General features: G+C 41.1%; 1 protein-coding gene across 2 annotated transcripts in view; it reads right to left on the bottom strand.

Annotated features, from left to right (window-relative positions):
* Window positions 1–25,458, bottom strand: part of ABTB2 (ankyrin repeat and BTB domain containing 2) — a 155,065-nt gene that overhangs the window by 50,481 nt on the left and 79,126 nt on the right. For both annotated transcript variants that reach the window (XM_028728184.2, XM_077929254.1), the window contains exon 2: window positions 1,042–1,188. In XM_028728184.2, the coding sequence (XP_028584017.2) occupies window positions 1,042–1,188 (147 nt within the window). The remainder of the gene's footprint in view (window positions 1–1,041; window positions 1,189–25,458) is intronic.

Here is a 25,458-nt window from a genome sequence, read left to right as displayed (position 1 = left end):
TCTTCTTCTTCTAGGCAAGGAAATGGCTTCCTGACCACACTGTCACCTTTCTCACCTCAAGGTTTCTCCCCTTTGCCTTCAAAACCTTCCACAGCCATGCCTCCTTTATATTTCTGCTCTTATATACTGACACATTTCTAGTCGTCATCCTTGCTCCTCCATTTCCACACCTTCCACCATCTGAAAGTTTCCTGCAGACCCCGCCCCACCATTAGACAGAGTGAGGTAGTTGCCTCAGGTGGAAGATGCAGGGTGGGCAGGCAGCCTGCTCTTCATTTCTCCCAGGACCCTTGGCCATTCCCTTCTTTGTGAGATCAGAGCTGTGCCCATCATGCACCACCTAAAGCTAGCCAAAGCTGTTACAGCTGTAGGTGCCAGAGACAAATTTTCTGTTGAAAGTCTTTCAAGACTTTCATGACGCCTAGACTCGAGACCACCAAGGTGAAGGGTTATCTAGGTGTTTTAGCGGAGTCAAATTTTAGTTGTGGAGATTGCATTTTTATTGTTAGATCAGGGGATTGCTGAATTTCATTACAGTAATGTGATGTAGCTTGTTCATGGTTACTTAAATTTAACTTTTTGATTATGGAAATGTGGCATGCAAATTAACGATGACGATGTCATAGACTTGCAGTGAATAGGTTATCTACATTCATAGAATCATAGAGTTGGAAGGGATTCTGAGGGTATGTGTAACTGCAATAATCTCTGCCTCCATCGCTTTCCTCTTCTTCCTCTGTTTCCTTCCTGTGTCTAAGATTGCAAACCTGCTGAGAAAGGGGGCTCTCAGGCCTTTATTTGTAAAGCATAATGTACACTGACAACAATTAAACAAATAAAGATCACTGTAGGAAATTATATTTAAAATACCCAGTGAGGGAATCTGAATTTTCCTGAGTAATATCCCAAAACGCTAATACCTTGAACAACATGGGCCCAAGCAAAAGAATAGCAAAGCCAACACCAAGATTTCCTCTGAGTTCAATATGGAAGGGTCCCATATTTTTTGAAAACAAGCGATCATATGCGGGTGGAACTCACTCAGTTCGGAGATGCTTCCAACACAAGTTGCCAGGAGAGACTGTTCTAAAGTTCTAAGTTCTAGTTGGGCGTAAGCATCAGCTCTTCCATTGCTGCACATGGATCCATCATTGTAAGGACTGAAGTACGCAGGCAGAGAAAGTACACCTAGAAAGAGACAGAGAAGAGAAAACACGCCTGTTAGAAAGCACCAGGATAAACAAAACAACACAGAAGAAAGAGGAAGAATGGTCAAAAGTGCGTGCTGCTCCAGCTTTGTACCGCTTCCTCTGCGGCAAGCCACAGTGCTGACTTATGAGAAGTAAATAAGATTGATCCAACCCATCTTCATTCCCGGTGAACTTCCAGAGCACGACCCAATCAAAGTGGTCAGTCACATCTTCTGCTATCTTGTAGGGCCTCTCAACATGCCTAAGAGTGGTAGAATTAGCAACTGTACCTGGAGTGGAGACCTCTGAAGTCTCTTAAATAACAAAGAATGGGTTCCCACCTATCTAAATCACTTGTTTAGCAGTCGGGCTGTTACAAGTAGAGATAAGCATGTTGTGCAAAGTAGACTTGTGCCCACAAACATCCCTTGCAGAGCTTAGTAGGATCCAACCCTGGGTTTGGTTTCATGCTCAGCATTTGCCTGAACATCTGGACTACAATTTGCTCCATATGATTTGTGTCAAAATGTGGTATGACATATATAAGCTGCTTTGTACAAGGATGTTTGCAGAATCTTTCCACAAGACAAAGGCTGAAATAGAAGACTGTCTGGTCACTTCTATCCCAATGATTCTGGCGGCGGATGAGACCATATGTCAACTTAGCATTAACACTTACACCACTACACTGGACAAAATGAGTTCTAGCATTAGACAATGCAATGAAAATGAGGTCATTATCAGTGAAGGTTGAGCCAATTAGTTCTGTTAGGTTAGCACTAGAATGGTAAAGGCAGAATAAAAGGGCTCTAAGAAACTATCGCTCGGGCTGCTGCCTGTATGTGCCAGAAAGAAACAATGGTCAGGATCAATGAGAAATAAAAGCCCCTTCATTCAGTTTTCAAAAGACTGTAATGCTGCATTGGGCAAAACAAGTGATCTGTACATAAACTGCTATTGCACAATTGTAGCAGGGCAGATTGTTTTAAGCACTTCCAGCTTTGGTCAAGATAATAGGAACTGAGTGCAGGCTACAAAGTGAGTTCAGTGGACTTCTGAATACCAGATGCTAGGCACAAACAGGCAATGTTGCTGCCCTCATCCCTTTGTGTGCTTTTCAAAGGTCTCTGGCTCATCTCTAGTTGGGAAAAGGATGGTGGATTAGATAGGTTGCCCTCACATGGAAGGATGGTAACATCAGGGTTGTGTGTGTACTCTCTATTTTTCTCACCTCATGTGCAGGAGAGCCATTGGTTCCATATTGTCTGATTATGGACTTTGTGGACCTCCATCCACAATGGATAGAGAAAAGATGTGTTTGAGAGAAGGTTGGATAGTGTTTCTACGCACGCTCTCTGGAAACATACTCCAGTCATGACATACAAAGCTATGCTGCTATATCTTCTAGAGATGGCAATTCAGGTGTCCTTTCGGCATGTTATCTGGTAGGCACTGATAACATTTGCTATCAGCAAATCTTGTTTGTGCTGATGAGATCATTCTACAACTGCAATCGCATCTGGCCAAATGAGTGTTGTGCTAATTTGAAGCAACACAATTGTCAAAAGAAAGACATATTAGGATACTTGGGTATTCATCATGATGTTCCTGCCCTTCGACTTTTGGCTGTAGCATTTATTTCCCTCGCTGATCTCACATGCCTTCTTTTCACATGCTGGTGAGTAGGAAAGCCAACAATGACATCAGCAAGGACTTCCTGGGTATTCTGAGGAGAAGGAAATAATGCAATCTGCTGTGTCTCTGCACTGTACATCATTGTGAGCTAATGGGAAAGCCCAGCCAGCGGACTAAGTCATTTGCATATTTGGAAAGCAGAGAATAAACAGCAGCAGCACATGCCAACAATATATATTTTGTTGGAAAACACAGGGGAAACTACCCATCTTCTCCCCCACCACAAGAAGAAATCAAACTGATTTCCCTTTCCCTATATTAATACCCCAATGTTTCCCCCCTAGTGCACATACGGATCTCACAACTGTGGCAAGGTGAAAATGGGCTGATTTCCAGATGATTAATTCAGAAGCACACAATGCCAAAGAAGGTGGAAGGAGAAACTAAGGAATGTGCTCATAAAACAAAATGATCACTTAGAAATAAACAAACAAAGCTACACTTACTTCTTTGTCCCAGGAAATTTTGATGTCTTTTTAAAAAAAAACAGCTATAGGAAATAAATATTTTTATAATGATTTAAACTAGCATTATCAAGTCAAACCACACAGTCCTTGTTTTTCAAAGTGAAGGGTTTGATGAATGATGTGGTGAACTTAATGGCTTAGTAACGGGGTCTGTCATTCATATCATCAACATAGTATCAGCTTGAAAGAGAGATTTCAGATACGTCTTTTCTTGGATTGGGGAAAGGCTAGCAGATAGACACTTCTTCTGTGGCTGCTACTATGAGAGAACAGAAATATTCTACTGTTGAAGCTCCCAGGATCTAAGAAACAGCAAAAAGACTAATGCCAATCAATGTGTTTACATGATCCTCTGATATGCCAATGCTGTTTAAGTGTACCACTTTCATTTGTTTGGATAAATGGGGGCTTGTGGTTTATGGCTTCTTTTCAAAAGAAACCAGTTAGAAATTCTAGTCTTAACACATTACCAGAAGAAAATTATTGCCAACCAGAAACTGATTCAGAAGCTGTACCAAATCCATGCTGCAGAGAGGATTTTGCTGGCCAAACTCCAGCACAGAATTAAATGCACTTAAAGCTTTAAATGTTGTTGGATTGTGGTTGTTATCTCTCAGATAAGTGATGTTCTGGTTCTCTCGCATCTCCTGAGGTTTTGAAAATTCTGGCCATAAATGGTGGCCCTTTAAGTTGCCAATTCATATATACGAGAATCTGTAGTGAGACTGTACTCATAGCATCTCTGCAATGTGGTGATCAAGACTGAACTGAGCAAAAATAATTAGTTTCTGGCATTTGTCAAAGTCTTTGAAATAGCAGTTGGGAATAAGGTATGTTTATTCTACCTCACTCAGTACAGGAAACCTGCTTATGGGCTCTGCCAGTACCGTTAAAAAGCTGGCGCGACAGGGTGGAGTTCCAGTAAGCCCTTTCTTAAAAAACAAAATTATTTTGCCAGCTTAAAAAGTTTTCTTTTTTTTTAAAGATTCCTGTCTATAACATGATACTTTTTAAAGGAACTGAAATATTTCCAGCTTCCTAGGCAAAATCAGTTCAAGGAAGGGGAAGGAGGAAATTGATTTCTCTTGCCCCCCCCCCCCCGCCGCTTCCATCACTTCATTGCTTCTGGTTTCAAACAAACTAGTTTGTATGTGAACAAAGATGAGTAAACCATCTGGAAGCTGCAAACTGCACTTTTATTCCTGATAAGGGCCAAAGTAAACTTGAGTTTAGATGCATTTTTGCATTTAACATGCAGGTTTTTTAAAAATGCAAATGACATCAGTGTGTGTGTGTGTGCGCGCACGTGCTGATAATTTGTTGGTACAGTGGTACCTTGGGTTACAGACGCTTCAGGTTACAGTCTCCGCTAACCCAGAAATAGTACCTCGGGTTAAGAACTTTGCTTCAGGATGAGAACACAAATTGCGTGGTGGCAGCAGGAGGCCCCATTAGCTAAAATGGTACCTCAGGTTAAGAACAGTTTCAGGTTAAGAACAGACCTCTGGAACAAATTAAGTTCTTAACCTGAGGTTTCACTGCATTATGGCAGACACAGAGGAGGATTTAACCCTTTGCTCCCCTGCTGTGACCACGAGGAAATTTATTTGGTGGATGCCTCACTGGGCATTACCACAGAATTACCACAGCTTCTTTGGCTAATCCAAATAGGAATCTGAAAACCATTTTTAAAAAGGTGTTTTACAGATGCTAGGGGAAAGGTATTTCATAGTGGAGAAGAAGCCTATGGCTGTCTAGCACTTTGCATGATTTCAACATTAGAAGGCAATTTCCTAGTCTTTCCCTTGTCAATTATTAGTGGCTTTCTGAACAATTGCATGGCATCCAGAGGTGAAGACGGGGCCATTCCAGGAATGGCAAAGAGCCAGTAAGAAAAATATGAAAAGCTTAAAATTCCCCGCTCCTGAGACTCTTGTTACTGATTTGTACAAGAATGTGAGTTTAAAAATCTGACTCTCTTAGAAGTACGCAGAGACAATGTGCGTATGCCCCGTGGACTGGTGGTCAATGATCACTGCAGGGCATAGGTCAGGAGGAATGTAAAGAAGTCAAGGTGTTCTGCTCATTAAACAGGTTTTTAAAAACCCCAAATACAATTACATTTCCCCCCCCCCCCATATTTTCCCTCTGGACAGAACAAAAAAACAACAAAAAACAAGTAAAGAGAAACTATAGTCAGTTCAGGAAATTAAAGGGAAAGAAAAACATTTGAGGAAAGTGGCAATACTCAGGAAAAGCCCTGAAGGTGTGCAGCATTTGCTCACTTCTAATAAAAATTAGAAATTGCATTCATATATAGCCTAAAATAATATTTTTAAAAAACCCAAACCAAAAAGGACAAACATCATGTGCCAAAGCATATTGCCACTTCACCAGTGTAAAATCAAAGCTAAAAATTCATATATCCATTAATTTAAACAGACTTAAATGAATATGTAAGGACAATGATGAAAGCTAATAATAAACTGGCAAACTTACCAACTGAGATGGCCAAAACAGGATTAGTATGTCCTTAAAGCATGCTTTATTTTATTATGATGGATAGAAAATGCAATTTAGCAAAATCTGAATGCAATTAATTGGTTAATGTGCTATTTAATAGCCAAATTTTAATTTTAAGGATATATTAAACACCTATTTGCACTTTAACGTATTTTATATAAGAAACTGGAAGCATTTAACAAACAATAATGAATTCAGCCACATAATATACTTTAAAAGTTTATATATTTAAAGAACCAAATGGATATTAAAGTATGCTGATGCAAGTAAGTAAGAATTAATCCCTTTATGGGTTAAGGCTGATTTTGCACCTCATATTCTTCTAGACTAATTAATGCTGCTGTTTTTTTAACCCCATGCAGATTTGACAGATCATATACATTGATTTTTGTATGAATTTTTTATTGGATTCTTTTTTCTGCTATTACTCTTGTGATGATAGAGCCAGTTCCAAATATCACCAGTGCATCAATCTTCTGGGTTATTTATTAACTAGTATGCAAATATACGACTTTGATGAGGATTCTTGGAACTGAGCTCCTTTTTAGACTAGAGACCTTCTGCAAGGCCTTTCCTACACAATCTCCAAGCGTGCTCCAATCACAGTTTGTCCTTTGAGGGATATAGCTGCATTTCCCCTAGTGGATCTAACAGTGTAGCATGATAGGCCCAGCCAAATGCACTAGATTGTGGGAGGGGCTTGAATAACCCCTAGATAATCTGAATAAGCAAGGTGGCCTCACACGGTTGAGGTCTGCTTTCTGAGACATAGCAGATGCTGAAAGTTTATGGCTTTAGAGATACACAAACAGCACTTTGAATGGTACTTGAAAACTTAACTGGGAATGCAGTTATCATAGGTATATATTATGCTCTGAGAGTCACCCAGATCAACAGCTGGGCGGTCAGTGTTTTTAATCTACAGCTCCATATTCAAGAAGTCAACTAGGCTACATATCAAAATTAACAGGGCACTTCCTGGGGCCATTATAAGAAACTGTTTAGATCTATCAGCATCTAGGGCAGGGTATCTTAACAAGGGTCATCACAATTGCCAGGGTTGGAACCCTTGAGATATTTAGGAAAGTTTTTAATGTTTGAAGTTTTATTGTGCTTTTAATTTTCTGTTGGGAGCTGCCCAGAGTGGCTGGGGAAACCCAGCCAGACGGGTTGAGTATTATTATTATTATTATTATTATTATTATTATTATTATTATTATTATTACCTTACCCAGGTAATGCATAACAGTAAGTATTACTTTACAAGTTTACAGTGGTACCTCTGGTTAAGAACTTAATTCGTTCCGGAGGTCCGTTCTTAACCTGAAACTGTTCTTAACCCGAGGTACCACTTTAGCTAATGGGGCCTCCTGCTGCCACCGCGCCACTGGCACAACGATTTCTGTTCTCATCCTGAAGCAAAGTTCTTAACCCGAGGTACTATTTCTGGGTTAGCAGAGTCTGTAACCTGAAGCGTCTGTAACCCGAGGTACCACTGTGCAGTGGTACCTCAGGTTAAGAACTTAATTTGTTCCGGAGATCCGTACTTAACCTGAAACTGTTCTTAACCTGCAGCACCACTTTAGCTAATGGGGCCTCCTGCTGCCGCCGCGCTGCTGGAGCACGATTTCTGTTCTCATCCTGAAGCAAAGTTCTTAACCTGAAGCACTATTTCTGGGTTAGTGGAGTCTGTAACCTGAAGTGTATGTAACCTTAAGCGTATGTAACCCGAGGTACCACTGTACTCTGAAAGTTCTTACTGCTCACACAAGGAATTCTCAGTCTATTAGATGCACCCACTAATATACAAAGATGGCTGGTAACTTCCCCTTTTCAAGTTACACACATTGGCTATGGGGCTAGCACCAAGCGGCATCTAGCAGCGTGTTGGATCCCTGGTCTGCAACTGGTTTTCCCAACAGGTTACTTTGATAAGGAGGTCAAAGCCAAATCCCCCTCTCTGTCTGCTTCTAAGTCCCATTGCAACAAATGCTACTCCTAACCATCCCAGTTTTGTCTCTGGAGTGGTGACTGGGGGACCAGATGGCACCCATCAGCAGGACGGATCTGGCACCCAGTTGCTGAGCCCAACTGTCAAATACGTTTAGAACTGTTAATTATATCCTGCTCTAAGGCATGTATTCGGTATTCTAGGTTAACGTATATTGGATCGTGATGAGTGACGTTTATCATTACATTGGCGATATCCTCAAAATTGTTTCAACTGAGCACAGAGCAGCACATTTAATGCTGCACAGGGATATTTCTGTAGCAAGTAAAATCTTCTAATCTAATTGAAACGCTGGAGTTGGGCCAAGCCATCAAGAATGAAATCCTTATGCAAAGTGTGCCAAAATATTTTAAAAGACCACAAATGGTCAGGGCTTCCATTCATGTGCCTTCCTCATCACACCAAAGACTGCATTGTCCTACTACCATATTCTGAAACACTGATTCAGTGCTGTCTCCCAAGGCATAAACCCCACCTGCTAACTCAAACCCATTTCCTGGAGACACATATATTTTCTTCTCTGGGAAATTCCCCAAGCAGTTTCTAAAAGTGATGCCTATAAAGCTAGGAGAAGCCAAATTTTAACTTGATCTCAGACTCTGATTAGATGTCAGCCATTTGAACAGCCGTTCTGACAATATAAGCCACTGTCAATAATTTGAACGTCAAAGCTTTCTTACGAAAGCTTAATAATAGTAAATTTATTATCATCATCAAGGAATAAACAACTATTTGACTTTTAGAAGACATCTAAAGTCAGCCCTGTGTAGGGAAGTTTTTACAGTTTGGTGTTTTATTGTGTTTTTAATATTTTGTTGGGAGCCACCCAGAGTGGTTGCGGCAACCTAGTCAGATTAGCATATAAATAATAAAAGTATTATGATTATTGTTATTTCATTATCAGTGTACTACAGTGAAACATAAAGCAGTTCCCTGCCCCTAACAGCTTGAAACCGATTTATTTTAAAAAATAAATAAATTTAGACTTTGTGAAACATACCATATTCAAGGCTCAGGTTCAGACATGCAGCGCTGGGAACTGGGGAAGCATTTTTTTTCTAACTAAGTTTGAAATTATTGGTTTTATGTATGTTTTCCCAATAATGTTAATAATAATCAAGTGGTAATAATATTTAGCGGATCTTTACAGCAATTGGAGTCCAAATTAAGTAACTGAGTAATATCAAACATATGGATATTAAGATAATAGGGAATGGCAAAAGAAGAGGCTCCAGAACTGAGTCAGTTTTCCTGTCTACAACTTTAAACTTAGTTGTGTTGACAACACAGACAGTTGGGAAAAAAGTAATAAGGCAGTGTGTTAAAACTCTGGTACCAGTCTGACTGGTACGGATTTGGCCAGGCCATGCAAACCATGTAAGTTTAATGGCTTTGTCTGGAACCAACTTTCTTGCCACATTCAATTTAATTTCTCTTTTGATTTTGTTTCTCCATGACCTCAACTTTTGGGTCTCTTACAGTGCAATCCTATACTTGTCTACTCACAGTCCCACTGGCTTGGATCCTAGCATTTTGCTATGTGAATGGAAAGAGAATTAGGCTCACTGAAGAGGTCCTTCTGTCCCTTCCATGTATATATGTAAGAATAAATTTGGCTCCAAATCACAGCGTACTTTCAGGTAAACTTATATAGGATTGTAGCCTTAAATTGCCCTAATTTACTTTATGTCCTCCTTTCTGTGTTATCTCAAGCAATCTAATATAACTACACGCAAAAGTGCTCTTCTTTATTGGAGTTTTCTACATATGTGTGGCGACCCTTTTTAGCTTTAGATCCCATGAACCTAAAAATATCCTTACTACTTCCCATAACATCTAAGATTATCCCCAAGGGATTGCTGTTTAACTAATTGACCTAATAGGAGCCAGATTGCACAGTCTCGTGTGATCAGATGACATCATATCCTGAGCAGATAATTTAAAGTATACTTGAAAAACAAGGTACGCTTCCATTGCAGCGTAAAATCCCCTAGCAACTCTCAAGTTATGCAATACCTTGTATTCCAGACTTGAATATCCTTAAGGGCATCATAATCTCCAATGTATGACAGAAAGCAGCACAGGGAGATTAAGCAATATTTCTAAGTTTTAAACAGTGATTCAGCATTAATCATTAATCCAACCACACTTTTCAATTGCTGTAACAAATGCTATTTCCTTTATTAAAAAATACATAAAGATTTTCTCTCAAGTGGCAAATACAATACATCCTCTGTTTTTTATCCTCACAACAGCCCTGTGAAGTAGGTTAGGGCAATATAGTGCTTGGGTCAAGGTCAACCAGTTCACTTCATGGACAGATGGGTGGGGATCCCATTGTGGGTTACACAGGCCCAACCTGAAGCTCAATTTATAATTTATGCAAGCAAGGCATAAAGTGTTTACCTGTGTAAATGCTCCACATATGCCTCATCATATGCACTGGCCCATTTGCCTGTAGCATTAGCAATCTGTGGTCAGGACGGATGTGCCACTGGCGTGCAAGTTCTATGCGACAATGGGTCAGCACATTAATGAGTCAGTGCATTTCAATGTGACAGGATGCGTATGGGTTACCTCTGCAATTCAGCGCTCTACCACAGGTCCAAAATTCTAACCTAACTCTCTCGATGTATTAGCATAACCCATTGAGAAATTATTCTTCTCCTCAATTTGTTTAGGAGTACGGGTTTGCAATTTAAAAAACAAACAAACGCATAGCTTTCAGAGACCATTTGCAAGTATGGCACAATTTAAGAGTTTGGAAATTTTGCCAAGATTTGTTTGATTTAAGGATGTGCATATTTTTATTGATCTTGTAAAGGCTTCCAGTCTTAAAAAAACAAACTCAAGGAATGTATAGCAATGCAATCAAAAAGACAAAAACAAATTTCTATTAGGAAGCTATTCTGCACAACCTCTTGCAATAAATGGGGCTCTTGGGTCAAGTTTGCAGAAATACTGAAAACGTGTATAACATCAATTACAGACTGAAGAGTAAGGTTCACAAACAGCAACGCTTTTAACTGGCCCATGAGCATGTTTTTTGGCATCCAGGTCACCCTACCTAAGAATTAAAACCGGTCTAAAAGTGAGTGGTAATATTAGGCTGAAGAATACAGGTCACCTTGAGTTTACAAACTTCTGCTTACATACTCCAATTAAATCCTTAAAAAGAAAAGCCGCTATAGGGCTATAAATGTCACATGGACAAATGGAGAAAAGCTTTATGAGGTGCAGTATAATGTGCCACTGGCCTTGTGGACAAAATGGAAATAGCTGCCTAACGCTGCTGTCAATAAGCACTGGACTAACGAAGGAACGGGGCTCAGTTCCGAGAATGGGACGCTTGAATTCTGCTCCAAGTTCTGCCACTGAGCTTCTATGACTATGTCATTTTATTTGACCTTCATGGCTAAATCCATTCATGTGTAAAATAATATTAATGCATCCCTTTCGCACAAAGGCCGCTATAGACAACTGCAAAATGTATCCACTCTTCCTTGATTTAATGTGGAGTGCCATGCCACCACTTGGGGGAAGGACGAAAGGATTATTCAGCTGGTTCAAGAACCTGCTCCTGGATACATTCAAGGTAAAAGCGTGAAAAGCAGCCTATTTTAGGAGCACTTTTACTGTGACATTTCCCCAAAGATTACTGAACTATTAGTAGGTACGTTTGTGATAATTTCCTCATATACAGATAACTCCACTGCAAACCAGGTGAGTTCTCTATTCCACCTATTTATATGAGCAGATTCGTATATGTATATAAAGCAGGGGTGGGGACCTCTTGGTTGTCTGGATGTTGCTGAACTACAATTCCAGCCATCCCTGGCTAGTGGCCATGCTTGCTGAGGCTGATGGGAGTTGTAGTATTACCTGATATTAAGGGACTCGATTTGGTGAAAATGTATGTGACCAGGGGTAGTGGGAGAAGGTGTTTAAAATACAGAAATAGCACTAGGCTTATTAGCCCAAACATCGAGCTCTTACAACATATCCAGGCAACAGCCTAATGTTCAGAAGATCTAGTAAATAATAATTTCCCAGTTCTTCTAAAGAGGTCTCACACACTGAACATCTTGGTTTAACTTGCTGTGTTTCACTTTCACACGCATTTCAAAAGGTGGACTCATACATTATCCTTTTAGTAAGGCAACACAAGTGCGAAAGCCAGTTTTGTGTATGCTTTTGCTGGCCTCCAGTTCTATAGCCAGTACAGGCACTAAAAACATTGCCCCAGAAGAGATCAGAAAGAAGAAGAACATAGAAAAGCACAACCCCTCCTTGTCTAGCAAGGAAGCTGCGAAAGATTATTTCTCCTTGGCTGAATGCTTCTTCCCTTGGAGGGAGAGAAAGTCAAGGGGAAAGGCCATTTCAAGCCTGGGCGGCAAGAATGGGAAACCTGTGGCCTCCCAGATTGTTGGATTTCAGTTCCCATCAGTCACAGCCAGCCTGTGGGCAGCCATAATGGGAGTTGTAGTCCATTGACATCTGGAGGGCCATAGGTTCCCCTTACCTGTTGTATAGTCAGCTAGTAGGAAGGAGCCTTCGGGGTTCTAAACAAGTGGAGTAAATCTGGTTTTCATGAAATCACTTATTAAAACGTATAATGTGTAGACTGGGCTCTTAGCAACAATAGCTAATAAGAACCAGAAATATAATACCGTCCAAACTAGTTTGAACTTGACCAAAAAAATAAAATAAAAATCACAGATCATCATCAGGGCTAAAACAGTTCAGGGCTCAAAGTCAGCCTTTGTAATCCCAATATTTTAGATCAATATCCTCAAGTCTATTCTGAAGAGAAATGCTTGTGTTGGAAAATAAAACTCCTATGTCTCTTGACAGACTTATGTACGATGTTCAGTATCATCTAGAGAAAGATCTGACTCTAGGTCAGCCATGTATTGGAAAAGAAGCTGTCTGCCGCTTGAGTTTAGATGTTCTCAGATAAACACTTGTGACTATCTAGTAGGCCAAGTTATTTTATTTTCTTTACAATACACTTCACAGCGTTCAAATAATTATCAGCTCTTAGAATAAACCTCCCAACCTCACTGTAACGAGAGGTTACAATAGGGTCAGCCAAAAAAGAGCTGGTATAATGTAGTGCTTAAGAGTGTGAACTGTGAGCCGGGAACTCCTTGGCTTAAATCCCTCTTTAGTCATCAACTCATTCTGGGGCCTAAGGCATGTCGCCACATGTCCACCTCAGGCCCCACATCTGCAATATGGGAATAATACAGTGCTATTTTAAGGATTACTAACACGATACTGTCTGGATTATTGAAAGGATGTATGTGAAATGCTCTTAAGTGCTGAGGATTGTTATTAAAAAGGGAGAAGTTACTTTACAACAAGTTGAAATATGCAAAAATACTGTAAACAAATATATAAAATTAATTTCACCTTTCTACAAAAGGCTAGTTTCCACACAGGCTCACACAACCTTCTCTGTCCTCCATCCAGGGAAGCCAGAGTGATGATCAGAGTTCAGTGACACATTCCAACCAGGCAAAAGCCCTCAAGGAGGATGTGAGGCAAGGCCAAGGAGGTGTGTGGCTTGGAAAGAGGCCCAAGGGCCAGACAGAGAAGTCTGGAGGGTCAGAGCTGGACTGCAGGCCTGAGGTTCTCCACACTGGACTAGAGGGAGGATCCAAGCTAGAGACCAGCATCATTGGGTGGCTGGCACTCAACAGAGCTCAACTGCTCCATGACTGGAAGTGGACCAGTATTTATATATGACTTTTGTATACAAAGCAGAATACTAAAATGCCTACAGTTGTCTTTCAGAAAGGTGTCCCAAACATTAACCTGGTAGAAGCTGGAGCTTCATTTCTGTACATAGTGCTGGGTGGCTAGCTAGACCACTGAAAGTCTCCTTCCATCTCCTCCTCCCTCCTTGCGGTTACCTATTTCTTCCTGGGACAGATCCCTTCCTATTCTTCCCTTACCACCCCCTGTTTCTTCAGCCACATTATCTCCCTAATGACCATAGCATATGACCCCAGATCCAATCTGTCTTTCCTTCAGGCCATCATGTTCATATAAGCAAGAATACACACTATAATTATTTCTGAAAAGTGCAGTTGTTTTCTCAGTGTCCAAGCAGTCATGGGGTATATTGGTCAGTTTGTTTGGAGCCCTCCAGTAAATCTGTGTTGCAAGGTTTTTTCTCTGGACTTCATCATCTGATACAGAGGCTCGTTTTGTTCTATGCCACTTGCCTTTGGCCATTTACAGAAGCACAAGCAGCCGAACTTGTACTTTACCATTGAACGATCACCCTTCTTTAGCATCCATTCAGATTCTATAGTAGTACCAAACTATATATAACTCCTTCAATGTGCAATTCAGTTTTCAACAATGCTACTTTGAGTTTTGTTTTTAGAAGAATGTCAATGGTCACTGGCATTACTGACATCCTGAGTGGTTATTTTTTTACAGATCATTTTTAAAGAACACGAGGGAGGAAAAAGCGACATTCCTAACGATATTCTGATTTGCAACGCACTGTTCTTCAAAGCGCTCAGCATTAAAACCATGTGCTAGGAGTTTGTCCTGTGCTTTAAAAGACAAGGAATTGGCAGCCTGTAATTTTTTTAAAAAAATGGTTTTGCTAAATCTATTGTACCTGTAGCCTAGAATATTGAGACCATGATTGCATGAAATATACTTTAGGAGTACATCAACTTTTTAGATCCTTCTAATTAATTGAGGGTAGCTCTGCTAATTGGACCATGCAAATCATAGCCAGAAGCCTTAACCTAATTAGAGTTCTAGCAGACTGCCAGCAATTCTCTTCCTGATACAAGTTTTTTGGAGGGGACCTCCACTGACTGGGATGCTGCCAATTCAAACAAAATAAGAGCTAAAAACAACCACAAGCAGCCTCCCACAATGAGCAATATTGTTGTAATGCTGCAAGTAAAAATATCTGGCCAGTTAAGTATCACTTAGATTCATTTGATTCTGTAGCTGTCAAACACAAGGACTTGAACATCTTATTAAAGGCATCTATCTAGTTCTATCATTTCCATTCTTTTGGGCCCACCCAGTTCTGACATGGAAATGAAATTGTCTTAACATCTATTGACAGGAGACACACCTATTAAGATCCCAGTCTCTAATAAATAGTTATGAAAGCAGTGTGTGTGCAATATTCAGGGAATCTAATGACACCCATGAATGGAACAGGGTAAGCATGCCACTTTAATCTTATGTCTCAAGTTGGGAAAGAGTTGTTCTGTAAACAGAAGCAAAGCAGTACATGAGTTTACTGATTCCACCTGGTGTAAATTGGCTAGAATAGGACTGGGTATGAAAGGAGGTCAACCCTTTTCCTTCCAGTTCTACAGTGTAAAATGGGGAATCTTTGGCCCTTCATAGAATCATGGAATTGTCTAGGAATCTTTACTAAAACATCCAAGAGAGTCCGTTTCATGGTTGACCAGCTTTTACCGCCAATAAAGTTCTTCCTTATACAGTGGAAGCTTGGGTTGCGAACTTGATCCATGTGGGAGGCACATTCGCAACCTGCAGCGTTTGCAACCCGCAGTGCCTCGTCTGCGCATGCATGGGTCGCAATTCGGCACTTCTGCGCATAGCATGATTTAGTGCTTCTGCGCATGCGCCGAAACCTGGAAGTAACCCGTTCCAGTACTTCCGGGTTTGGTGCGGTGCGCAACCCGAAAACGTGCAACCTGAAGCGTCTGTAACCTGAGGTATGACTGTATTTAGGTGGAATTTCCTTTCTTGTAACTTGAATCTTTCGGGGTCCTACCCTCTGGAGCGGGAGGAAACAAGCTTGCTCCATCTTCCATGTGACAGCCAAGAATATATTTGAAGGTGGCTATCGTATCTCATCTCAGTCTCCTCTTATCCAGGGTCAAACAACTACAGGATAGGAGATCAGCCCTAGCAAGCATAGCCAATGGTCAGTGATTTGTTCTCCAGCAAATCTGAGTTGCTCTTCAGCAATATCTGGAGGGTCAAATGTTCCCTACATCTAATGTAGTGGAACAATGGATGCATCTCTGGCCTCTAGATTTACACACACACACAGATGGGAAAGGTTGTGGATGCTCAGAATCACTGAGGTATTCTATGGAGAAAGATCACGTGACCTTCCATCATGTTAAATGTAACATAACCTACTGGTTTTCTAGTCTGCATGGAGCCAGCAAACAGTGGGGGTATATTCAATATTTAGCCGGTGGCAGGACATTGCTAAACTTGATTTGGTGGCTCACAAGCTGTGAAAGCCTGATTTAAGAAATGACAAGGAAAGGGGAGAATATAAAAAAATAGAGTCAGGAACAGGAGTTTGTATCTATGTGTCAGAAATGTTTCTTTGTAATTCAGATATATTTTGGACTCAAGGCTTTTTCTTTTTTCTTTTTTAAAAGTCAATTGTTGCAGGTAATGCATTGCTAAGAAAGAAAGCAGCCCTCTTTATCATCACTCTGATCCCTGGTAAGCTGGGAAGTGCAGAACCACATCTGGCGACTGGCAAGAGCAGCGTTGCAGCAAAGTTGGGATCAGGTCAACAATGCCTTCCCTTTGCAAGTTGCCTTGGTGGTCCAATGAGTTCAGTGCCCAAGCCCTGATATTAGAACCCAGGCCTAGTATGTTACAAATTGTTATATAGAGAAAATTATGTTCTTTCTACCCTCTGAATCCTGAATCACTCCACTTTTTCTATTCTCTCAAATAATCTATTGATTTACTGTTACATTCCTCAAACAAACACTGCCTCTTCTTCTCCATGGGAATTGAATAATGATTGAGATGCCTACATATTTGACTTCCCTCCATCACAGAAGGACGAGGAACAAAGCATCTGTGTAAATAGCAAAAATTAAAGATTTCTATACATTAGAGAGTTGTGTTCTGACATGAATTAGCACTTTTCATTTGGTGTAATAGTTTCATGCAGTCTTTATGCTGACAGCAAGTAATGTTTAAATCAGCTCCTGCCTTGTAGGAAACCTGTAGTTACAGTTAATTTTCATCATTAAAAATAATAATAATCTGGAAATACAACACAATTAGCAAGAGTAATAGAAGGATGGGTCACAGCCTAGTGAAAGAATTCCTGTTTTGTATATAAAAAGACTCATATTCAAATACTCAAGCAGCACACATGATCAACCAAGGAGGAATCCTGCCTGAGATCACAGAGAGATCAGGATTAATAGAATCAGTCTAGGTATCCCAGTGGTCTGCTTCAGTATAAGGCAGCATGTTTTAACCCATTCTGCAGTACAAATGTATTCTATTCTGCCTTGGTTAGACTACAACAGGAATACTGTGTCCAGTTCTGGGCACCACAATTCAAAAAGGATATTAGCAAGCTGGAGTATGTGCAGAGGAGAGTGACCAAGATGACCAAGGGTCTGGAAACCAAGTCTTACAAGGACCAGTTGACTGAGTTGAGGATATTTAGCCTAGAGAATAGGAGACTGAGAGGAAATATTATAGCCATCTTCAAATATCTAAGGGGCTGTCACATGGAAGATGGAGCAAGCTTGTTTTCTCCTGCTGGAGAGCAGGACATGAACCTATGGCTTCAAGTTACATGAAAGAAGATTCCGATTAAACATCAGAAAGAACTTTCTGATGGTAAGAGCTGTTCCGACAGTGGAACAGACTCCCTCAGACAGTTGTGGACTCTCCTTCTTTGGAGATTTTTAAGCAGAGGTTGGATAGCCATCTGTCATAAATGATTTAGTTGAGATTCCTGTATTGCAGAGGGTTGAACTCAATGGCCTTTGGGAGCCTATCATTTTAAGTTTGATTCTCCAGGAGTGGTAGGGGTATATGGTTGCTTGGATGGAGCCATATACAACACTCTCCTTGGCAAAACTGGGTCAGTATGATTTGTGGAAGGGAGAGATATAGGTCAAGAATTTTCTAGGGATCTAGACAAGAACCTCTCCCATCTAGGCTGATCTTCTTGAAGCAAACTTTTTTTTTAAGGACCCATATCACCCCATAAGACATATTAAGCAAAAGATGTATTTGGGACTACGTGCCTGCTTGCACTTTATTCCTGGGTGATAAACCCCACTTTTGCCTTGCTTGTCCTTGTCAAGATATGATACCTTCCTCTCCCCAGTTGTGTGCCTATTAGTATTATGTATAAAGGGGTGGTGACTAACAGCTAGTTGAGAGAGGAGCACCCACCCATATGTCCCCTGGCACAAAGCCACTTCCTTTCTACCTTAATGACCCATACTTAGGGGGCTATTATGAAGAACCTGACCTAGTTATTCCAACAATTAAATCTTTGCTGGATCCAGGAATTAGGAGGGACTCAAAAACACTATAAAACACCCGCCCTACTCAAAACACTATAATAGCCCAAGCAGGTTCGTAATGCAGTGCAAAAACAAACAGCAATCCTGCAGGTGGACGGCAGCTGCATATAGCCTTCTAGCAGAAGCAGGAAGCCGACACATGCAGAATTCCAGGTGGGGAGCCCAATGGTTGTGTGAAGTGATCCTCAGTTTATCCCCCACAAGAAATAGAAAAAGAAAACCCAAGTATTTTGACATTTTAAGAGTGGATTTCCTTTTCATTGAAAAGAAGCGGAAAGAATTCAGAACTGAAATACTCTGGTGATATAGAGCCAGCACAAAAGGCAATACGGGAAAAGAAACGTCAAACAATTCTCAAAGTCCCCTTTGAAAGCAGATCCAAAACACTGCATGGAGTTGAACACACACATGCCAGAATTCTTTTCTTCTTCATGGGGACATGACCTATTTTTTCACCCTGAGACTTCCTTGAAAGAGGATTTTATCACACCCACTTGTAAAGTCAATACTAACAACAACAACAACAACAATTTATTTTTATACCCCGCCCATCTGGCTGGGTTTCCCCAGCCACTCTGGGCGGTTTCCAACAAAATATTTAAATAAAAACATCTCCACAACCATTGCAAGGAAAAGTTACAACCTAGCATTGTTTGCTTGACCCATGCCAAGCCTTGGGGAAATGCAAGTTAAAGCCTGGGCAGGCAGAAAGAAAACACATAACTTGGTACCTTACATAAGGAAAGACTGGGGAGATTGGAGACAACTGGAGGTAGCTGACTTTAAGGACTATTCAGAACAAAATTGGAGACCCATTGTAGTGTAGCCTTCCCCAACCTGTTGCCCTCCTGATGTTTTGGACTTCAGATCATTGCCAGTCAGCATGGGCAATGGTCAGGGATGATGGGAGTTGTAGTCTGAAAGATTTGGCAGCCCTGTTTAGGGAAGCTTTTAATGTTTAATAGGTTACTGTATTTTAGTGTTTTGTTGGAAGCTGCCCAGAGTGGCGGGGGGGGGGGGCGACCCAACCAGATGGGCGGGATATAAATAATAAGTTGTTGTTGTTGTTGTTGTTGTTGTTGTTGTTATAGAAAACCTGGTGAGGAAGACTGGAGTTGTGGCTAAAAACTTACCTCATAGGACTGTTAGGAGCCTAATGCTGCACTTCTAAACACATCTAGTCAGAAGTAAATCCCACATAATTCCCAGGTAAATTAGGTTAGGATTGCAACCATAAAAACTGCTCGGAGCTTCTTGGATAAACATGTATACTTTGTGGCATTAGATGGACAGGATATGCCTGTACAGATTCAAGATGTTGTCCTGCGGCAACGTGGTTAAAACCACATAGCAAAAGGCTGAGGGGGAGAAGCAGGAATCCCAGATGCTACGTAGTAGTCAAAGCTGTGCTCCTCTGACAAGAGAAGTGGTATCTGAGGTCCTGGTAAGCATCAAGCAAGGAGAGTGTGATTGCCTTGAAATGAGGTAGCACAGAGAGAGGCTCCTTATTCTAATGCTTTTGAAAAGGTTTGCTAATTTTCATAATGAAGTGATTCCTCATAGTCCATACTTTGATGATTTTACACAGTCATCAATAAGACATTAAGACATCAGGGGGTTTTTTGTATGAAAACAAAGAAATACAGTGAAGTGCACAAACAACAGTTATTACTACCCAAAATAATTTGAGTGTTGCTCAGTTATTAAGTTCTGCTCATTCAAAAAGTCTATAAAACCTGCCATAAATGCTGCTCTACAAATGTGCCACCTTTACAGTGTGCTCAGTATTTATTTTACTCTTCTCTTGCAAACTGCTTTTATTCATCTTTCTTATCTACAGCTATTCAGTTGTCTTTAAGCCCTGCTCGTGTGCCCAACTGCAACTATTTATGTGAAGCCAGTCATATATATATTTTCTGATTTAATCAGAATGCAATATAAATTATCATTTTAAAAAGTGGAACCCCATATCACTTTTTTCAGTTCCCCATACTGTATTTGTGGCATATTGAGCACAACCAGGTCTTGGGACTCTAATCCAAGTCACTAAACATTAGCTCTTGGGGTCTATATCCCATCTGAGGTTTGAGGTTTAGATCAAACGCACATCCCATGACAGTCTAAACCATCCTTTCTGAGATGATAACCAAAGAAAAACAGCTTATTTTATCTGATGTTTATCTAGAAATGGCCCAGGAGGCACTCAGGGATTTCCATAGCTTTACAAAATAGGGAAATAAGCCGCTAATTCATCTTCTTTTCTCCCTTTCACAAGCAGTGCTGCCTTGACTATAGCTTAGCAGACTCACTGCCAAGATACAAAATGGACAGAGTTTTATTTTCCTTAAGAGCCCAGCCGCTTGGCTTGGTTTAATGCCTCTTTAATTGCTTTTCAGTATTTGCACAGCCTTTACTCCTGGTCGAAGTTATATGCTCTTGGATGTTATACTCTCCAGGTTTTTAAAAGAAAGAAAACATTGTGTCTTGTTTTTTGAATGCAGCAACATTGCAATGCTTCTGCAGCACATGCACACAAAAGGATTTAATCAAGCAATATAAATCAAGCCAAATAAAGTAGTGGCTTTTAAAAGATTTATTTTATGTCCTTCCAGTGTGAGCAGCGTTATGCATTCTGGCTCCAACAGCCTGCCACTTCTAAAGTCTGGCTAGTTCAGGTATCTACAAAACAAAACAAAAAAACAACCCTTGTTCATGGCTTCCTTTTGCAGTGCACCAGTTTTCCAAATGCACTTCTCATATAATGAATGGTTCCCCGTCAAATCATGCAAAAACAAGAGGGAGAATTTGTTTGGTAGTTATGCTGTGTTTTTGTGACTGAATGCAACCTTTGATTTCTCTTCACGATAGATAGCCATGAGGAAAGTGTATTTCTAGAAATATTTCCTTTCTTAACTACAAGTAATATTGGGCTCTTTCACTCGCTGCTGTGCCTACAGGTTGATGTGTGGCTTCATAACACCTGACAAGTGAATAGTGCCAGCTCTGACACTGGCACCCTGCTTCGCCCACTTATGAGCCCTCCAAAAAGCCATAATAGATGCCAGTGAAGATTTGAGGTTACTCACTGCATCACACTCACACAGACACTGTGCAAATGCTGATCCACTGAAAGTCCACTAAAGTTCAGGCATTTCTTTGGGGAGGAGGGAGAACAAAATGACAGTCTGCCAGTCTGCAGATTAAAACCAGCACCAAATCTAGTGGTCCTTGGTTCTTCTTCAATTTGATGTTCAAATCACACATATTCCCAGTAATAACTAAAAAAAACAAAGTACAGTGGTACCTCAGGTTACATATGCTTCAGGTTACATACGCTTCAGGTTACAGACTCTGCTAACCCAGAAATAGTGCTTCAGGTTAAAAACTTTGCTTCAGGATGAGAACAGAAATCGTGCTCCGGCGGCGCAGCGGCAGGAGGAGGCCCGATTAGCTAAAGTGGTGCTTCAGGTTAAGAACAGTTTCAGGTTAAGAACAGACCTCCAGAACAAATTAAGTACGTAAACAGAGGTAGCACTGTAAGTTGTAATAATGTGAAACCCTAATGATACTATAGCCTGCTATTTCACCACTCCTCAATATAATCCTTAATTAATTAATGCTTAGTAGCTTCTGCATCTTTATCTGAAGCCAATTTATAGACTATCCAGGAACTAGACACTGACTGCAACCCTACCTTCAGAGAAAGGGAGGTTCTCAACATTAGAGAATGCCTCCATGCACGGTATAGAATGGCCTTAAAACGACTCTGAACCAGCTGCTTGTTTGGGAGACTAAAGAATGCTCAGCACTGTCACCTCAATTGTGGATGGCCAACCCAGTCATAGGCTTCAATTGACAAAGGTTCATTCCCACTTCCATCAGGATGACCTACAAATGGGCTTAACTAGCTCTTTTTGTTAAAAGCATACATAGGCAGTGTGCTGAATCCATTAATATTGCCAAGTGTATATTTTGGGCAGGTCATCGATCTTACTTTATTAACGACACAGTGGCCTCTACAGTTCTGAAGTACTATCAAGAAAAAAGATCTTGTGTACGGAGCCAAGAGAAAGGTTGTGGGGGCTGGTGGGGAAAGACTGTCAACTGGGAAATTTGAAATACACTAAACTAGAGCTGACATCCTTCGTAAGTAATGACCACTGGCTTCAATGCAACTTCATTTCACATAAGTGTGTCTAGCATGGCGCTTAATATGGCTTGCATTAGTAGCAGGAGCAGGGACGCACAGCAGTTTGATCCCTGACCAGAGAGGATAAAGCTGCGCTCTGTTCACTCAGAGGGAGGGGAGGGCGGGAAAGGAAGAGAGCCAGAAACATTTGTCATTTCTGACCACACTTGCTCTCCGCAGCCAGTCTCCAAGTCACTCAATTTTTATTACAACAGAAACAAAACAACTAAACGGGTAGTGAATGAACCCTGTGGGTGTGAGATCAGGATATAAATGACATAAGCTGGTATTGCAGCACTCTGTGAATGAGATGTTAAGGAAGGGAGAAGTTCCTGCCCAGACACTGCACCCAGTGTTAGGCTCAGAACGAGCATGTGAGTATATACCACGTCATTCATCATATAGCAGCAATAAGAACAAATATGCTGAAGAGGCAAACTGAATGTGGGATGCACAATTTGTTTGATTCACTCTGAGTGACTTCTGTCATTCTAAATGTGGATGTCTGAGTGGCTTCTTCTTCCTAGGCTTATTTGCATGTCTAAAACTGAGCCCACACATCTCCCACAGCAATGAAACGCATATGTCCCAATCCAGAGAAAGCACATGCACCACACACAACCATCGCTCCATGTATCCTCAAACAAAACATGACAAAAAGACGTGAAGCTGACTTGCACCTTGCCTTTCCCAACTTAGAAAGCTTGAAGCTTTTCAGTGGTTCCTAACCAACAGTGATGCTTCTCTTCATTTCAGAACCTGTATACTAATTCAGTATCACACTACTACTTTGTATGCTGAGACTGGGTGGAGGTTTGGTGGTGGGGATATATGAAGATGTCAGAGACCCACAGGGCCAGCACAAGAGACTGAGGCAGGCAGAGCTCTGCAGCTATTGCGGCCCTTCCCCCACCCCCGCTGCCTCCTTCTATGGCTCCACTGACTCTTTCATCTGTACTGCGGTTGCTGTTTCACCACCTCATTGCAGCCTTACTCTGAGGAAGGACACACACACCCCGGCCATTCCTCAGATCAAGGAAGAATGGAAGGGGTGGCAGAGGGCTGCACCAGATGGGTGACTGGCAGCAGCTGTAGCAGCAGAAAGGTCAATGAGTGGGTGACGAGGTATGTAAGATGGAGCCCAGAGCCACCTACCATTTCCTTCACCCACTACCTGTCTCAGCTTCCTTCAATATAATGTCAGCCCTGGATACCTTACACAATCTGTTTCTGAGGGCATTATTAGCCCTGACTGCTGTGGTCATGCTGAGGACAGGGATGAGTCCTTCCTTTGTTCTGACCAGAATCCACAAATCATTATGGGTAGCATTCAACTGATTTTTTTGCTAGTTTTGTGCTAGCACTAGCACAAGGGGTTTCCTCCTCCCCCCCCCAAATCCCACAGAACAGATTTAAGGTGCACATGGAGGAGGAGAATATTCTGTCACATATAGAGAAATCCTTGCACTGATGGAACCTTAGCACAACCTTGAATACTGTACAACTCTATCTACTAATGACAATTGTACAGTGTGTCTCAGTTGTTTACTTTGGTTCAGTCAGTGGCTTGCTTTCTTCTCAGGGAAGCGCCACAGCTTGGTGGCAGAGCATCTGCTTGTATGGAATAGGCCCTGGTGTCTCCAGGCAGGGCTGGAAATCTTGCTCTTGCTTGAAATCCTGGAGGGCTGTGGCTAGTCAGTGTAGGCAAAACTGAGTGAGATAGACTAATGGTCTGACTCAGCTTCCTGTGTTTCTAATATTTCCCCAGGCTCTGTATTATCATACAACATAGGTATGGTTTAGTCGGGGAGGCTGACCTCTGAATGCACCGGTTTCTAAAATTATTATACTTGATATATATATATATATATATATATATATATATATATATATATTTAAAAGGCTTCAATAGGATGTTCTAAATGATTAGACCAGTATTGGATCCTCTCAGTCCTCAGGATGGTAGGCCCTTCTCAGATATGACCAGTATTTTCAGGCATATTATTTGATTCAAAACATTCCCCCTTCTTAGGCTTCACACGACGCCATATTGGTAGTGGATATTCAATTTTTCCATTAGGTCATCAACAATGTGTGTGTTTCTTGGGCATGTTGGAAGATATTGAGCTCTATATATTATACTGTACCCTTTATTGCCCCAGAGATATATATTTCTGGTTTTGCCCCTTTATAGGGCTGTCCCTATTATGGAATAACTTGTGCACAGCTGTTAGACATGGATGTTTACTACATATAGAATAGTATTATTGGCTGTAGCGGCCGAAACGATTTACTGGAAATACTTAGTTATTTGCATACTACATATATACGGAATCTGCTTCATTTTATCACAGTAATTTCATATAATGAAGATTTAGAGAGGGAGAATAGCAGTTTTTCCCCCACTGCTCTTTTTATAGCCCATGCAATTGTGTGTGTGTGTCTCTGTGTGTGTATACCCTTATGAGATTATAAATATTCTACAAATGCCATTCAATAGCTGCTTAATCACAGTCACTAAAAACTAGCAGTTAAGAAGGATTTACTATATCTCTGGTATATGATTTGGATTAAAGCATTTAAATTCCAGTTACAAGTTCCATAATTGTAAAGATGTACCGGTAACTCAAAGAACAGCAGCAACTGAATTCCTACATCCACTTTCTTTGCAGTAAGCTCCCTCAATTCACTTTGAAATAACATATACAGGATTGAGTGATATAGACCAGGGGTGGGGGATTGTTTTCAGCCTGAGATCCGCTTCCCTTCCTGGGCAATTTTCTGGGAGCCGCTCAGCAATGTTGAGGAGAGCCAGAAACAAGTGGGTGGCGCAATGGACAAGACCCTTACCTTTATAGAGTAGGCCAAATTCCAGCTAGGCAAAAGTCAGAGGTTTCCACACTCCCTTCGCACCAACAAAACTCCCTATCCAAGCAAACAAGAGGCACCATCACAGTTCAAGGACACAATTCAGTAAAGGCAAAAGCACTTGAGGGCATGGAGCAGGGCCTCTGAGGGGACCTGGGCAGAATACAGAGCAGCTTGGAGGGCCAAC

The sequence above is a fragment of the Podarcis muralis genome, chromosome 1 (genome assembly GCF_964188315.1).
Source record: "Podarcis muralis chromosome 1, rPodMur119.hap1.1, whole genome shotgun sequence".
Classification (NCBI taxonomy): Eukaryota; Metazoa; Chordata; class Lepidosauria; order Squamata; family Lacertidae; genus Podarcis; species Podarcis muralis.
Note: the sequence above shows the minus strand (reverse complement) of the source record. Positions and strands in the feature narration are given on the sequence as shown.